Source organism: Triticum urartu, chromosome 7 (genome assembly GCF_003073215.2).
Source record: "Triticum urartu cultivar G1812 chromosome 7, Tu2.1, whole genome shotgun sequence".
NCBI classification, from domain to species: domain Eukaryota; kingdom Viridiplantae; phylum Streptophyta; class Magnoliopsida; order Poales; family Poaceae; genus Triticum; species Triticum urartu.
The window spans coordinates 384,920,739-384,937,972 of NC_053028.1; the positions used below are offsets into that span (position 1 = coordinate 384,920,739).

The 17,234-nt window shown below is 48.2% G+C and overlaps 1 protein-coding gene across 6 annotated transcripts in view; it reads left to right on the forward strand.

Moving 5' to 3' along the window:
* Positions 1 to 12,993, forward strand: part of LOC125518831 — a 42,169-nt gene extending 29,176 nt beyond the window's left edge. For 4 of the 6 annotated variants that reach the window (XM_048683701.1, XM_048683704.1, XM_048683706.1 and 1 more), the window contains 4 exons: positions 495 to 551; positions 11,607 to 11,666; positions 11,744 to 11,933; positions 12,626 to 12,993. In XM_048683701.1, coding sequence (XP_048539658.1) covers positions 495 to 551; positions 11,607 to 11,666; positions 11,744 to 11,878 — 252 coding nt within the window. In that variant the 3' untranslated portion in view covers positions 11,879 to 11,933; positions 12,626 to 12,993. The remainder of the gene's footprint in view (positions 1 to 494; positions 552 to 11,606; positions 11,667 to 11,743; positions 11,934 to 12,625) is intronic. The other 2 variants (XM_048683702.1, XM_048683705.1) reach the window with 1 other exon arrangement.
* The last annotated feature ends 4,241 nt before the right edge of the window (positions 12,994 to 17,234 follow it).

Below are 17,234 nucleotides of genomic sequence, written 5' to 3' on the forward strand. Positions count from 1 at the left end.
GGCGGCGTCCATGCGTCGTTCCCTTCTTGAAGGCTCCATCGCGGTGACCCTGCGTCCTTCGTGTTACTCCGGGTGAAAACCTAGATTCCCTGGATCGGGCGGTGGCGGCTCTTCGGTGCCGTTTCTTTCTTGGAAGCACCGCTTTGGAGTCCCTGGTTCGTCGAGTTGCGGCTTCGTCTCCTCGCGGTGACTCGTTCACGGTGGAGAGCTCTTTAGACCCTTAGCTATGCTCTTCTGCCTACTTGTTGTTTGCTTTGGGGTGTTTAGAGTAGCGTTGCTGTTCGTCAGCTCCCTTGTATCTGCCTTGGGTGTGGGTGTGGTGTCGGGTGGTTTGCATCATGTATGTCGATCGTTGCTTTATATATAAAGCGGGGCGAAAGCCTTTTTCAGCGAAGGTTGTTGACAGAGACATCTTCATGTTTGTAGTACGAGTATGCTCTTGGGAACTTTTCTATGTTGGTAATACCATGATAAATGGGCATTAATTGTATCAGGTCTCTCCACCAGAAGGAGCCGCAGGAGTCGGCTGCATGTGGCACAACATTTACGTAGTACGTATCCCAAATAAGATTATCGTGCCGGTTGTAGAACTTGTGAAGAAATTTGAGTCGCAGCGCATCACTTTGGACTTGGAAGGTTCAGAACTCCGAGCCCACCACTTTTTTCCAGACGACACACCATATCCCAGGCTGCTAAGGAGTTGCATCTTTCCCCATTTCCAGTCCTTTTGTTCATAGACAATGTCGTCTTATCTTATCTAATTGCGCCAATATTTTTGGGGGAATTCTGATGGTGCCCATGGGGTAAATTACCAGAGACGTGATGATAGAGTTCAGCAACGCAAGCCTTCCTGCATGTGACATCAGTGACATGGCTGCCGTAATTTTTCTTTCTGCCTTGCATACCATAGGTATCATGTCAAGAACAGATGGTTTAGTAGTGCCCAGAGGAAGCCCCAGGTATGTAAACGGCATGCTAGCTTGGTTGCAACCGAAGAGAGTGGCTATAGCGTCACAAGTTTCCTGTTGAGTATTGATGGGCACGAGGGTTGACTTATGGAAACTGATCTTAAACCCAATAGAGGTGGCATAATCTTCCAGGATCTGCTTAATCTTGGCAGCTTGGGTGAGGCAGGCTGGAAGCACAATGATCGTGTCATCTGTGTATTGTGTGACCGGATATTTTGCATCTCCTTTGTGGGGGATGGGGTGTTTGAGGAGGTCAAGGTCAAGGGCCTCATTAAGAGCAAATTGCAAGAGATCGGCCGCAAGAACAAAAAGTAGAGGCGACAGCGGGTCACCTTGCCTCATTCCGCATTTGCAATGGAATTGTCTGCCCGGTACACCGTTGAGCAGAACTGAGGATATGCCCGAGGAGAAGATAGAATGCATCCAATCAAGCCATTTGGTGGGGAAGCCCATTTTCTTCATGATCAAAAGCATGGCCGAGTGCTCGACAGTGTCGAAGGCTTTGGCAAAATCCAATTTAAGTAAGACAATCTCCTTTTTTGAAGCTTGGCATTGGTGAATATACTCAAAGGCCCACGCTAGGCAATCATGTATCGATCTTCCTCGAAGAAAACCATATTGGTTATGATGCACAATTTGCAAAATAATTTTTTGGAGACGATTAGCTAAGATCTTTGTAATCAGTTTGAGACAGCAGTTTAGGAGGGTAATGGGGCGATAGTCATTGACTGTCTCAGGCGCATTGGTCTTCGGTATGAGGGTAATGTAACCAGTGTTCAAGCTTTCTAAGTTGAAGTCTCCATGATGGAATTCCTCGCAGAGAAGGTAGAAATCCTGTTTTATGATAGGCCAGCATGCTTTGAGAAAAGCACCGTTAAAACCATCTGGCCCGGGTGCTCTATCAGGAGGCATTTCTTTTACAACAGCATCAATTTCCTCATGAGTAAATGGCGTGGTCAGGCTCGCAAAATCTACCACATCCCTCAACAGTCGTGAAAGATTAAATTTCATGTCTAGGGGGTTATTTTTGCCCATCCGGGCTTTGAAGGCTGCAAAGAGGACTGATTCCTTTCCAGAATGATCATCCACAATTGTCCCATCATCAGTCTTTAAGGTTTTGATGCAGTTTCTCCTGTATCTTTCTGTGGCAACGGCCTGAAAGAATTTTGAATTTTCATCACCGAACTGAATCCAACGAATCGTGCAACGCATTTTCCAGTGTTCTTTTTGATAGCGCAGCAGTCTGAGGAGGTGCCATTTGAGAATGCCTCTGAAGTTACTTTCTGGAATGGTGAGAACATGGCGATCTTCAATGTTATCAAGTTCTAATAAGGCTTTGTTTGTGTTCTTGAGAGCAACCTTCAGACGAGAGATGTGCTTGCTCCAATTCTTCAGGGCATGTCGAACAACTTTAAGTTTCTGGCCCATTCTAGAGGCTGCATTGGAGGTTTTACCATGTCTTATGGGCTTGTGCCAAGCTTGTTCCACCACTTCCATGAAGCCATGATGAGCTATCCAGTAATTTTCAAAACGAAAAAGTCTGCTTTTTGGTATTGTGGTCTGAATAACAATGGAGCAGGGAGTATGGTCAGATACGGGCTTACCCAACGGGGTTACCAATGTATTGGGGAAGGAGGGGGTCTAGTTTGTCGTCGTGAAAAACCAGTTAAGTTGTTCGAGGAGTGGATTTTGTTGCATGTTGGACCGTGTAAACGATCTACCTTTAATCAGAAGCTCAGTGAGATTTTGTTCTCGAATGAAATCGTTAAATGTGAGCATGTCAGACACATCACCACCTGGTTTATTGCGGTTATCAGGAGAACGATAGTTACTGAAGTCGCCGAGGAGTAACCAATCTTCAGAAGGCGGGATATTAAGATCAAAAAGCCATTGTGTGAAAGTAACTCGATGTTCACCCTGACAAGGCCCATATATATTGACAAGTTTCCACGTATGGCTTGACTGTGTAGACATAAATTCAATGCCCTACGCAAAAGATTCAGATAAAAAGACTCGGCCTGAAAACAAACTGCCATTCCAAACGGTAATAATACCACCCGACGCCCCACATGACGGGATATAAGCGAATTGATCAAAACGACGAGGGCATATTGCTTTAAGAGAGGAAGCATCAAACGTCTGCATTTTAGATTCTTGTAGACAGATAACCGCACAACCGCTAGAATTGATCGCATTAGAGTGCGCTAAATGCTTGTCCGGAGAATTAAGGCCGCGAATATTCCAACAAAGTATGTTCCAATTATGCAAAAGAACCATGCAGTAAATAAAAGAGCAAGTAACTAGTTGGAGGAAGACGAGCCTTCCTGAGGCTTGTTAAAAGCTTCAACAGACAGCTCTTCTTCAGGGATGGCGCATAGCTGGGCGCCGACGGCTTGCATGGAGGAGATGGACGTTGGCGGTGGGATCTCCATGTCACAGACTGCAGAGCGATCATCTTCAGCAGTGGATTGCGCAGATGGCACAGAGCGGGGCCGAACCTTAGACTTGGACATACGAGAATCAGTGGGCTGCATAACTCTAAAACCATCATACTTGGTGGATCTGTTGCTGCGTCTAAGAGAAGAAGTATCCACAGGAGCTTGCCTTTTGCCCTTCCTCATCTTAGGTGCCATGCTTGACGAGCCAAATTGTCCCTCTGAATGTATGTCCAGATCAACTTCAGAGAAATTGCTACTGTCAGACAGCACAGACTGGGTGGACGAGCCAGATTAAGAAATGCTACTGTTAGTTGTGTCAGTCTGTGTAGTAACATCAATTGCAGAGGGATTGTTGCTGACAGAAAGATCTTCCATAGAAATTGCCCGAGACAAAGACTGATCAGCGGCGACCACAATGAGCTGAGAGTGCTCTGGAGGTGCCTCAGCAATCTCATAACCATATGCTCCATCCAGGGATTCCACAGGACCAGGAGGCGCCAACATATTGTTGGTAGCAGGCTCCAAAACCTCAGAGATCTGAAGTGCATTGCCTCTCAGTTGGGCGTGTTGTGCATCAAGCTGGATGAACTGAATTCCTGCAGCATCAACAGTAACTTGTATCTCTACTTGGATGTGCTCCTGTCTCAGACCATATCCGTGGCTCCACGGCCCCATAGTTGCCAGCATTGGGCGCAGAGTCGAGAAAATTGCTTGGTTAAGCAGTTGGCGAGGTAGTGGGTCAGATAGCAGCAGGTTCATGAGGTGATCACCATGGGCCGAAAGGTTTGATTGTGCAGTGCAACTGACACTGTTAGGTGATCTTCAGCGAGCATTGGTGCACTAGTCTCAGCATCTAGAGCAAAAATGATGGCCAAAGCAGAGTGATCCAAAGCAGAGTGATCCAAACTAGAATCATCTGACTGAGTGATAGAGTCATTCCATGCCTGTGCAGCACTGTCAACTAAGTTATCTTCAGGGACCAAACCATCCCACACCTGTAAACCTTGTTCAGCAAGCCAAGCCTGATAGTTCATCAAGAACGAAGGCAGAGGAGGCAGAGGAGGGGCTGGGGGTGCAGGCCAGGCACCCCAGCCCTGATTGCCTTGACCTAGGCAGCAGCATGTCCATTGGGGGCACCATTGTTGGGAGCAGCATTCTGAACCAACCACTCATGAACCTGTTGTTGATATAGTTGTTCTGCCGTAAGATCGGGGCCAAATTGGGGGTGAGGAACCATCAGGTGGAGGATGTTCTTCACCGGCGGGGGGCACCTCCGGAAGGAGAGCGTTCCAATCATTGCTCCGGAGAATAGTAATCTGCACGGTCCAACAATCGCGTGCACCACCCAATTGCCAAACCACAAAACTTTTAGGAACCAAGCGCAGACTGATTACTCGAGCCTTGATCAACATGAAGCGTCGATCTTGCCTAGGATTGTACCATGAGACAAGAGATCCAAATCCACCAAGAGACTTGTTAATGTAATAGTGGGTCTGGTAGTCATACGGAAAGCCAAAATACTTCATCCAGATTTCAGGCCCAAAGGTGGTGGTACGGCGATTCAGAGCTTCATGATGAGGAACAAAAGAAATGAGGAAATCTTCCTCTTCTAACTCAATAGGAGTCGCTACAGCCGTATCGCGAATAAAGGAGTCCACAAATCCAAAGATGCCAATACCGAACGGGTGATCACTAGCCTTAGTGGTGAACAGTTGAGCTTCATGGAGCAAACCTTGGATTTGGTGACGAATGGCAGCGCGGCGATGCAGAGGTACGTACGTACTGACTTGATTCAGCAATCGCCAGGTAGTGATGGTTCAGAGGCGGGATTGGCCCGACCACCATTCCGCTGCGGACGACGTGGTCCGCCGGCCCTGGTTCCACAGCAAACCGTGGTGGCAAGAACGACACGGGGTTCAGTGGATAGTTCGCCATTGTTGCGAGGTGGAGTGAAGGTGGCGGGTGTGGTGAATGGGCAGGGCGGGGCAGTGGCGATTGAGGAATCGAGGTAGAAGCTGGACCGTGAGGGTAGAATAGGTATGACAGGACTGCTTGGGGACCCATTTCCAGCACTCGTTCCATTTTTTGGAATGCCAAGATCGTGCCACATGTCCATAGTTGCCACAGAAATCACATCTAATCGTTGAAATTTTGGGAAGCTAATTACTCAAATTCAGGGGTAACTGCGCAGAAGATCCGGTCTGAGTGATATATTTCCCATGGGCAGGTAGATTTGAATCATAAAGCTTAGGATCGGTCAAGGAGGGGCAATTAATTACCTTGTGATCAGGTGCCGAGCAGTGAATGCAAATAATCCGTGCTTGGCATTAATCTTTTTATGCCCCCATTGCAGGCAGCGGGCACAAAGAGATGCCCAAAAACGATCCAGCGTCAATATTTCCTCCTCTGAATAGGAAGCCTGGGCCAGGTCCGCTTTATGTTGGGCTGAGAGGGTTGGAGGCCAACTATTATGGGCCGGAGCATATTTGAAAGCCGAGGAAAGAAAACATTGAGGGGGAGATGGATAAGGCACATTAAGTGGGCATTGGAAATCTCCCAAGGCAAGGAATAAAGGTTGGTCTGTTTCCTCAAATTTCGCCTGTTTGAGATAATGCTCCATTAAGACAAGACGTGGGCTGATTGGCATCATTGTCGGTCTATCTTTGGCAGTTACCTTAACTGGCCCAATTTTGAATTGTGCATCCATGGGGCAGCCAATAGGATTAGCTTGGTGCATCAACGTAGAAGATGAAGCCTCGGCTGAATTTTTATTGGAAAAGCTCATATGATCCATAGGCACAAGGTTGAATTTGCTAAGTTCACATTTGGATGAATCGCTGAGATGTGTATGGTGTTTGAGAAAATCCAAATGTGGTTTAATAGCCATCGGTCGTCGAGACGACAAATCAACCAACTCTTCATCAGCATGCCAACAATGACCCAAAATGGGAGCACGAGTGAAACGACCCTTGAAAAGTTGAAAGTGACAAACAAAATCCAGCCATACTCGATCCTTGAGACCATATATGAAATGCCCCACTTTGTTATTGGCAACTGAGAAACGGAAAGCTCGAGGATTGATTTGAACAACCTTAAAACCAGAGCTAATACCACCCAAGCAACATTGCAAAGCAATTCCAGCTGAATCCACCGTGAGAGGGAAGGAGGCAGAAGAAAACGTGGCCACAAGAAAGAATTCCTTGCGGTCTCGAGAGGGGGAAAAATGCATCATAGATCCAAAACGTCGTCTCACGTGATCCACAAGGGCTAGGCCAGGGGCAAAATCCCAATGCAGAAGACTCTCCATCTTGATCAATGTTCCTCCGGCCGGTCAGGCTTCAGATCCGGCCGTCCTGGTGGCTGGCGACGCCGGATGCGTTCGCGTTGGCCCGTGGAGCGCGGTGGTATGTGGATCCTCTGCCCTGCGGGGGCTCAACCTCCTGGGAGTTCGTGGCTGTGGGCAGGGGGGCCGCGGCTGCTTCCTTTCCTCGCTCGGTGGTCAGGGCACCGCCGTCCGTCTTGTCTTGGCGGGTGGGGGAGGTTGGGGAAGGCTGCTCCCGGTCAGATCTGGTCCCTTGTGGTCGATTTTTGGGTTCGCTGGTCGCTGCCCAGTGGTGGTGGCACCGAAGTGGTGTGCGGCTTCATCCATGGTATGCCGTGGGACTGGAAAGGAGGAGCCTTTCCATCCCGTCGCCGGTGAGAGAGGTTGTCGGTGGTCGGTGCGGTTGTGCGGGGTCGAGGGTGGGACCTTGGACGCCGGGGCGGCAGCCTTGGGTGGTGGTCTGTCAGATTGGCTTCTCAGCAGGTGTCTTGGCGGCGGTAATGGTTGCGTCCTTTGGCCGTGTGGGTGGTAGAGGATGTTGCGTTCAGTGATCCTGGTATCAGCGTTGCCTTGGCAGTGGCGGTTCCCAGATCGTGCTCTGGAGAGGTCTTGCTTGGTGGCGGCATGTCTTTCTTCTGGGTAGACAGGTGCACGGAGTTCCTCGGGTGGCGTGGGTGAGAGGTTCTAGGTGAAAACCTTGTGCTTCGGTGCCAACGACGGTGATGCTCGTGGGTGTCATTTCCCTCTTGAGGGCATCGTTGCGGTCCCTCTCGCTGAGCTAGGGCTCCGGGTGAAAACCCTTGACTGACTACTTGGTCTCACGGCAATGACGTGCCGTTTCGTCTTCCTCCTGAGGGTGTCGTCGTGGAGCCCAGATTTCCTCCAGTGCACCGAGTCTCCTCGACTCTGGCATGGGTGGTTGCACTTGCCTCCGTATCTTCTACACGGGTCCTCGTTGGCGCCACCCACGGTCCTCGCTATTCGCTTGCAGGTTCGGGCTCCACAATCCGGAGCGAGAGGGTAGGGGGCCCTCTCCAACAACAGCTTGTTGAGTGTGTCGGACTGAGGTCCGGTGATTTCCCCTGGTGGCTAGTCATCTTCTTCGTCAGTAGTTTAGGGTGCTTTGTGGTAGGGTGTGGATTCTCCTGTATTTCTGGCTTTCTTTCGATCTGCTTTGTAAGAGGTTCTCCTCATCACCATGAGTTTGGCTGTGTTGCTTTATATATAAAGCCAGGCGAAAGCCTTTTTCCATATATCCGAGCAATGCCTTCAACAGGTAATGACGTAAAAACATCGCCATTGCGAGGTATAACTAACTCATGTCAAACCTAGGGTGCTCGAGTAGCACTACCATCGACGTCACTTATGTGTTGTTGCCATCACTTTTCCGCGATCCCAGCAGCTACATGCGATGTGCGACCGCGGCTGCCCACTGAAGCTGTTGGAGAGGGCCCTCTGCCCTCCCGTATATGACTCCCCACTGAAGTTAACCACCGAATCTAGAGAGAGGACACTCGGGAAGACCTTTCGGTGGCCACCGTCGCCAGCCAAGGTCTTTCGAACCAAGCTGTACAGAGGTGTGTGGCAAGTGCTTATTCAGTGGGAAGGCCTTCCAGCTTCAGATGCTTCATGGGAAGATGTTGAAGCTTTCAAGCATGTTTATATTGCGTTCCAGCTTGAGGACGAGCTGTTCGTCGACGGAAGGAGAGATGTTATGTAGGGGCAGAGATATACGGGTCATGGTCATGGTTGCCACTCGGTGCCTCCACAGTCTAGTTCAGAGATAACACCAATACAAGATGGAGCCTCTCCTGGTAATCCTCCAGATTAGGGGAACACATCATCAGGAGGAATTCCTATTAGAGTCCTTAGGTAGACTACTATTGATAGGAAAGCTATAGGTTAGTCCGTATGAATAGACCATAGGTTTGTTCGTTAGTCAGAGACTCAGAGTCGGTTTGTAAGGCAGACCCTCTATATATTATTATATATAAATGAGGTAGCCACAGTGAGATTTAATGACGCAGAGAATTAGAAGACACCCCTTCTTTCTCTGCCCCTCGGCTCCTCACGCATAACATCTGCACCTAGGGCCTCCTGTTAGAATAAATCCGAGGCATATCGTCGATCATCCGAGGACCAAATAATCACATGAGCACGACACCGAGATTTGTTAACGAGGTTTACCGATATGGCTACATCCCCGGGGCTTGACTACGGGCGCTCCTCCCCGTGACACCGTCACAATACCGCACCCGGTCGCCCTGGACACCGGCACATGCCGTCGGCTTCCCCTGCGTTCCGATGCTATTATGTTGGCATAGGTTACATCGTGTGTCTAGCCCCGTTATATATGAGAGGCTTAGGATACAAGTGTCCTACGAGGACACGACTCCATATCCTATCTAAACACAATACAACTACAAGTCCAACTGTAACCTAACTCATACACAATATTCGACACAACTCTAACAAACTCCACCTTGGCGAATATTCTCCACCACCTTGAATTCGTCAATGCGTAAAACTTCCATGTACATTGGACTTGAGTTTATCCCATGAGAACCGCTGCTACTCCAAAGACTCCATGTGACTCCACCTGCAACTTGTAGTCCCTTCTTTTCTTGACCACAGTCAACGCTCGAGCAAAATTAAGTTCCTTGTTACTCTAGGTGCTCCCAACTTCCAGAGTATCAGTCCAACGTCATCACACACTGACCACTGACCTGCGTGAAAGTGAACAACTCACATATTGGGTGTCACGCATAAGAGTTACCTGAACTCAACATCACCGCTCCTTTCTTGACCGCATGTCTGAAACTTGAAGAAATTTCACCATTGCTTGTAGTCATCCCGAGTCAAATTCGTAGTTGTCTCACCACATGTATGACCACCAGAGCCCTGGCCCGTCTCCATGCCCCGTGCATACCGCACGCCTCGCCGCTATTACCGCGTCGAGCCTCCGCTGTCCTGGTCGAGTCTCAAGGGTCGCGGACCCACACCACTCAACCCCACTGCAGAGTACCACCGATCATCACAGACCGATGACGAGTTTCACGCCTCCATCAGACCACTGGGCTCCAGTCCGAATTACGTGTCACTCGCTTTTTCCCAGCTGAATAGGCTTCGATTCTCTGGATCCTTACACCGTAGCCCCTCAATCCAGCTCCACCTTCAACATGACTCCATGGTAGATAATCAGTCCACCCTCGTGCCCTGTCAACTTCAAGCTCCGTGTGCACCGTCTTGAATCAACCTCGTGCCATAGTCTTGTTGAAGCCACACAAGTCCTCAGACCTGCGCCACGTGTTTCCACGCCCAGAAGTCGGTCACCATCAGCATTACGCTCCTATGTCGCCGTCGCCGATCCCGCACCGTCTTCTGTACCAACCGACTTGCGTCGATCCGTTAGATTGTCTAGTCCGACTCAGTCCCACGGGCCTCCGCAACCTATCCACGTGTTTCAAACCATCTCAACAAACCGACCCAGAAAAAACTCCCATGCAAACTGCACAAATTTTCCTTTTTTCCTGTCACTATTTGCTGTTGCTTCTCCATGCACTTCGTAGCAGAAAATTGATCGAATTGACCGAACCAAAACTGCTCCTGTGCACACACGTGGTCCTGATTGCTATCCTTTTTTTCTCAAACAAATCCTCACGATGCCTTGCTTCGGCTCCACATCATTACCAGCTCCCTTTCGCGCAACGCACGCGCATGCGTGAACCCCACAAATCATCCAGCCCATTGCCTGGGCCTAGCCCTCCAGCGTAGCACTGCCGCCACCTAGAGAGAGCTGCAGCGCCGCTGGCCCAGCCCACTAGCCGGCCTTGGCCTCGACTTGTCAATGCCACGCGCATCCGCGCGTACGACTGCCGCCTCACTCGACCGGATCGCGCGCTCCCAACGCCGTAACCCGTTCTCGCCTAGGGTTTGCCACACACGCCACCAGGACCGATCTGGATTGATCGACTCCGCCGACGCCAACGACTGCAGCCATAAGCACACGTGCCTTCTACTGATCTTGCTTTTCTCCAATTTCGTCGAGAACCACGTCCGTAGCACGGCTGCATCTCAAACTCAATGATTCCTCTAGATCAACACGATTAGCACCTCCGAACAACCTAGCTCATGATACCACTTGTTAGAATAAATCCGAGGCATATCGTCGATCATCCGAGGACCAAGCAATCACACGAGCACGACACCGAGATTTGTTAACGAGGTTCACCGATATGGCTACATCCCCGGGGCTTGACTATGGGCGCTCCTCCCCGTGACACCGTCACAATACCGCACCCGGTCGCCCTGGACACCGGCACATGCCGTCGGCTTCCCCTGCGTTCCGATGCTATTATGTTGGCATAGGTTACATCGTGTGTCTAGCCCCGTTATATATGAGAGGCCTAGGATACAAGTGTCCTACTAGGACACGACTCCATATCCTATCTAAACACAATACAACTACAAGTCCAACTGTAACCTAACTCGTACACAATATTTGACACAACTCTAACACCTCCAGCCCTAGCTGCATCTTCCCTTCAATGGCTCCCTAAGTGCTCCCATATTGATCCTAATCTAATCCTCCCCTACTGATTGCGTTCCCACAAATCAAGGTGTAGGAGAACAAGTCTCCGGAGGTCCATATTGTTTCTTTCTTTCAGTTTTGTGCCATAATCCTGTAATCTCTTTGCTTCATCCACTGTCACCCATACTGACTAGACAATCCAATCTCGTTTAACACCAAGTTGTGATGGTCAAGGTTTTTGTTTTGTGTGCCTAAGAGTTTAAATCATATTTCTTAGCTTGTGAACTTCGTCTTTAGTGCAGTTGTCTCCATGTCAGAGCATTATAAACAGGTGCCTTTGTTTGCAGGTTACTGCTGTTGGGCATGCTGCTATTTTGGCTTTCATCCAGAGATATGTGCCTTCCATGGTTTGTAACTCTGTACAAACCCTTATTACTCCCTTCGTTGCAACATGTAAATGTAAGTGTATATTTGTGTATTCTAGATCCCATCCACATATGGCCCCGAGAGGTTAGATCTCCTCAGGCAGCTTGAGGAAGTGAAGGAAATGAAATTGCCTGAAGGCAGCAGTGAAGATATTTCTGACGCAATAGGTTTGAGAGGTGACCAAGTGAAATAAGCTGACCATGTACAGACGGACACAAGTATATTTCTGATTGTCTTTTCTGTAAAGAGTAAGTAACAATTTGACTTGTGCATGCTTGTTGCATTTCTTCATTTCCTTGTTTTTAGTAACTGCCTGCATTCTGGCTTCCTTAGAACTAAAACTGCTCCACTTAGTTAACCACACTATCTGCTTACAAATGTTTGTCCTTTGCCCGCGATGAATTTCTCTAAGTATGACTACGAATTGTAGGTTCACAACACAACGCAGCCTCTCGTAATGCGCATTAACAGAAGTTCTAGATTGTACATGTATTTACTCCCTATGATCCATATTAATTGACACCGGGTTAGGTCAAAGTTAGTACAACTTTGTACTAAACCAGCGTCAATTAATATGATTGGAGGGAGGATTTATTTTTGCAAACAGTGCATGTGAAAAAAATGACAACTTTACTTTCTTCTGAAAAATACATTCAAAACATCGTAATTTTTCTGAGTTACACTTATAGATACAATACATGTTAAAGTCTGCAACATACATAATATCAGTCTAAGAGGGACAAGAGTATATGATTTTTACAAAGGGATACAACTCATATAGGTCCTGTTTTTTTTGCGGGTGATATAGGTCCTCTTCTTCGGAGACTTCAAATTTAAAAAGGCTCTTTGTTTCACTTAAAGATGCTGTTTCTTTGTAGCGCTTTTGCCTGTAATTATCTCACGGATGATGCTCTGAACCATTTTCTCAACATTTGTGTAGTGTTTTTGAACAAGAGGCGGGAGGGTTCGTTTCCTTATACTCTACTCCTAGAAGACCTCTCAGTGCATGCTGATGGGAGTAGAGCTACACATGTTACAACCATACGATGCATGGGCATATGTTGAGGGGCTATTCTTCCTAAAGTTATATGCCTTCGTAGATCTTTGTCCATACTTAACAGTTACAACTTACAAGAGTATTTGGTGCCCACTCAGCATATATGATCAACATCCAAGTTCCTTTTGCATAATGGCTTTGTAGAGTAGGCATTTTGATAAGTGGATCGAATACCTAGCTAGATATTTGTGTATCACATGTTGTCATGTAACCCCATGTATTTATATTTGAGATAATTAGCTGTTCATACATGAACTTGCCTAGGACCTGCAATTTCGTACATGTCGCAAAATCGCTTTAGTTTTTTTGAACACAGTAGACATAGGCGCTCATGTATACACACATACATTCACATCTATGAACACATGCATGCACACTGTACCCCTATGTGCTCCTTTGAGAGACTGAGCTAGCACGTCATCTTAGATTGATGCAAATACTATAGGAGCCTCTGTAGTCGACGGGAACGTCTGCTTACACAGAATAAACATCGTCGGAAAGCCTAAACTAAAATGCTAGCAGCAGTGCAAAGTCTAGGATTTGAACCCTGATGGGTTGGTTTCACCACAAGTAACCTAACCATGTGAGCTAGACTTAGTTCGCCAAAAGTGCATTGGTTGATCAATTAACTTTGCAGTGTGTGTGATTTCATATAAAAGTAGCTGACCTGAGCCCACCTTGCTGACTAACTCTACTTGCGATCAAGCATCTCTTATGAGTTTTCTGGTGGGACTTCTACTTCTACACATCTTCTTTTCCCGTGCACCCCTCGATCGCCCCTGCCAAGGGCGACGTGAGGGAAGCTTCCCCACCAGCAACTGCCGGTGCCAACCCTCTCTCCCCACCCATTGGTGGCGGCAGGACCTCCTTCATTTGATTCCATGTTGTGATGGGTGGGTCGCCTTTAGGTTGGAGCCGCTCTATGACTTGCTCCCACCAATTAAGGATGTAGTCTTGGAACTCAAGTGAGGCCATGGCAATCTTCTTTTCCACTTCATAATTGTGAACACGAAATATCTTGTCGACCTTCAATGTCCATGAGAGGTAGTCTTTGGGATCGTTGCTTCAGGAGAACTTAGGCATGTTGAACATGAGCTTGTCGTAGCGTTGCTCTTCATTATGTTGGGGGCGATGGCGATGACACTCTTGCCGTGGTTGAGGGTCTTCAACCGCTTGCTCCTCGTGCTCTGCTTGATTAACTTGACGTTGAGGGCGTGGAATTCTTGCACGATTCCTCGTTTCTTGGCGCTCCTCAAAGTGTGCGGCTTCTTTTTGTCGCTCTCATCGGAGGGCCTCTTCTTGTTCACACACACAACAATTGTGCTCATTGACGGCGTGTGTTGCTTCACATAGAGCATGTTGGGCTTCAAGCACTTGTTCCTCACGACGTTGTTGCTCTTGTCGGAGGGCGTTGCCATCTTAGTTTTCTTGTTGTTGTTGTTGTTGTTGGCGTCGTGGAGCTTGTTCTTGTTCCATAAGATCATTTGCTTGGTGAGTATGTCGTTCATGTTCCCGAAGGCGGCCTTGTAAACCATTGCCATGAAATGGTTTTTTTGGAGCTTGATGATCTTCATGATCTTGACGACGATGCGGACGAGCTTGGGGAAGACTTGCATCCGAAGAAGTGTCCGAAGAGTGTCGGCTTGAATGGCGCCGTCTTGATGATGATGATGTTAGAGAAGAGCAGTTGACTATCAAGGCACGAAACTCTTACATTTGGGATGATAGCATATTGTCAAGGTAGTCCTTTCTAAGTTGTTCGGATTGTCGCAAGTCGGTGGTGAGTTGGTCGATGCGGTCGCTCAAAGCTTCATTCTCTTGATGCAAAGCTCTATGTGCGTCGAATAGTTAATTCTTGGCAACGTAGTTGCTCGGCTCCTCTTCTTGCTCGATGAAGAGTGGGTTGGTAGAAGTGATTGGCCTATCCATCATCTCAAGCAAATATGTGAGTGGAAGAAAGGAAAGAACTAGACCAAATGTACCTTATCCGATGTTGAAGATGGATCAATGATAACTCAATATGGTATTATGGAAGTAGCACAACTGGTACCGGATCTTGTCAATCTCACACCTACACAAGTAAAGCTTTTGGAGTAGCTTGGTGAGGATGGTGGCATAAAATTTATGCAATTGTTAGCAAGAGTCAATAAAGTTGAAAGAGATTCACAAATTTGTAAGTGAAACAAGTAGACCAATAGCCAATATGTGCCATACGAAAACACACACACGGATAGATAAATGGGGTTGTGCAACCAAGAAATGATCTCAAAATGTGGATACCACGGAAAATGCTCTTGTTGCACAACTCTAGAGAGATGCTAGCACGATTGCTCAATAGGCGAGATACGACACTTGTGCACAAAACCTATGAGAAACGAAACATATCGACTTCTATCCCGATTATGCTATGTATGTATGGTTCCCTGTGGTTCTCTCACGATGATCCAAGATGATCGAATTGGCAATTTGATATGCAATGTGGTGATGCTATGGCTATTGCTTACAAGCTCTCTATTGTTCTCTTTGCTTAAAAGCTTTCCTTCTCTCTCTCTCTCTCTCTCTCTCTGATATGGCCATGATACGAAATGCTCAAACCAAGATAGCAATGTATATGCGGGAACAAACTATGACACAAGAGATGACACGATGGTATATGCACGCTATGATTGCTATGTGGAACGGTATCACTAAAGTGCACAAGTAACTTTACCCGACAATACTCAATGGCTAGTCTTGATGTAGGTTGGAACCCTATACGGCCAATCTTTCACGAAAGGAGTGGATCCCGCGATGAACACGAAGAACACAAGAGAAATCACGAAGGGAAACACAAGAGAATCACTCAAACCAACGAGATTAGGTCACAGATATGCTAGATCCGAGTACACATAGAGATCACACGGTCCAAATCCAACAAGGGACGATACATAGGGTAACCGGTTCTTCTCTGTGAGGAGGTCTTGAGGTCTTCCCGTTAGGGCCCTTGAATCCAAGTGGATCTTCTTCAAAGAGGTGTCGGTCCTTCGCGGTGGAGCAGATATAGTTGGATGAGCGAGGCTCTATCTCACATATGAGCTATCACAACGCTAACCCTAGAAAGAGGGAGGAGGATGAGTATATATAGTCTAGGGGGCGAAGGGGTACATGGGCCTCGGCCCTACACTGTGCGCAGACAGGGGAGGCCGGACGTCCGGGCGTCAGGCCGGATGTCAGGGTTGGGGGGCCGGATGTCCGGGCTGGCGGGGTTGGTCTTGATGCATTCGGGATGGAGGACGTCGGATTTCCGGGCATCAGACGGATTTCCGGTCTTGGCTAGATGTCCGGGATGAGGTCGGATGTCCGGGGCCTATAGGTTCTTGGGGGCTGTCATGGTGGATGCTCCAGGGGCCGGATGTCCGGGGTCATGGCCAGATGTCCGGGTCCTGGAAGCTGCTCTTGACTCCTTCCGTTGGTTCTCTTCATCCGTGAACTTGGGGACTTGTCCGTCTTCACTTGCATCTTCGGGAGGGTCCTCTTGGTACCTAATCATGCACAACATTCCGGACTTAGGTAGTAGCCATGTCTCGAGTGGATCATGTGTGATATCACTAAGGAAGGGAGTCACCTCGGTCTCGAAGCTCTAGCTGTAGCTCGTGTCGTAGGTCCTCTTGGCACTTGTTGAGACGATGGTATGTCCATGGGGATGACCGTAGGATGCTCCGCATCATCTCCCCTCCCTTGGGAAAGATCCGACCTTGGATCGAAATCTTCATCACCATGGTAGGGAGAGAGATCTTTGACGTTGAAGATGTCGCTCACGGAGTACTTGTCTCGTGGAATGTCGATCTTGTAGGCATTGTTGTTGTAGCGTTCAAGCACCTTGAAGGGTCCGTCCGCTCGTGGTAGAAGTTTGGACTTGTGTTCGTTGGGGAAGCGGTCCTTGCGAAGGTGTAGCCACACAAGATCTCCAATGTTGAATACCATGGGGTGCTTGTTGATGTTGAGTTTGGTCGTGAGTCATTGTACTTGGCGCTCGGTGGTGTGCCTTGTATCTTCATGCATCTTCTTGAGGTAGTTGACTTAGGCACTCGTGTCTATGTTTGTGCGCTCTTGTAGTGGTAGGGGAAGAATGTCCAATGGGGACAACGGGTTGAAACCGTAGACGACCTCAAAGTTGGACTTGCCGGTAGTCGAATGTCTTGCACGATTGTAGGCATACTCAGTGATAGGTAGGCACTCCTCCCACTCCTTGATGTTCTTCTTGATCAACACACGTAGTAGAGTGGAGAGCGTACGGTTCGTCACCTCCGTTTGGCCGTCAGTTTGAGGATGGTATGCCGAAGAGAACAAGAGCTTGATTCCGAGCTTGGCGCATAAGGTTTTCCAAAAGTAACTCAAGAACTTGACGTCGCGGTCCGAGACAATCGTCTTTGGCACTCCATGTAGGCGCAAGATTTCCCTACAAAAAAATTGCAACATGTGAAGCATCGTCTATCTTGTTGCATGGTATGAA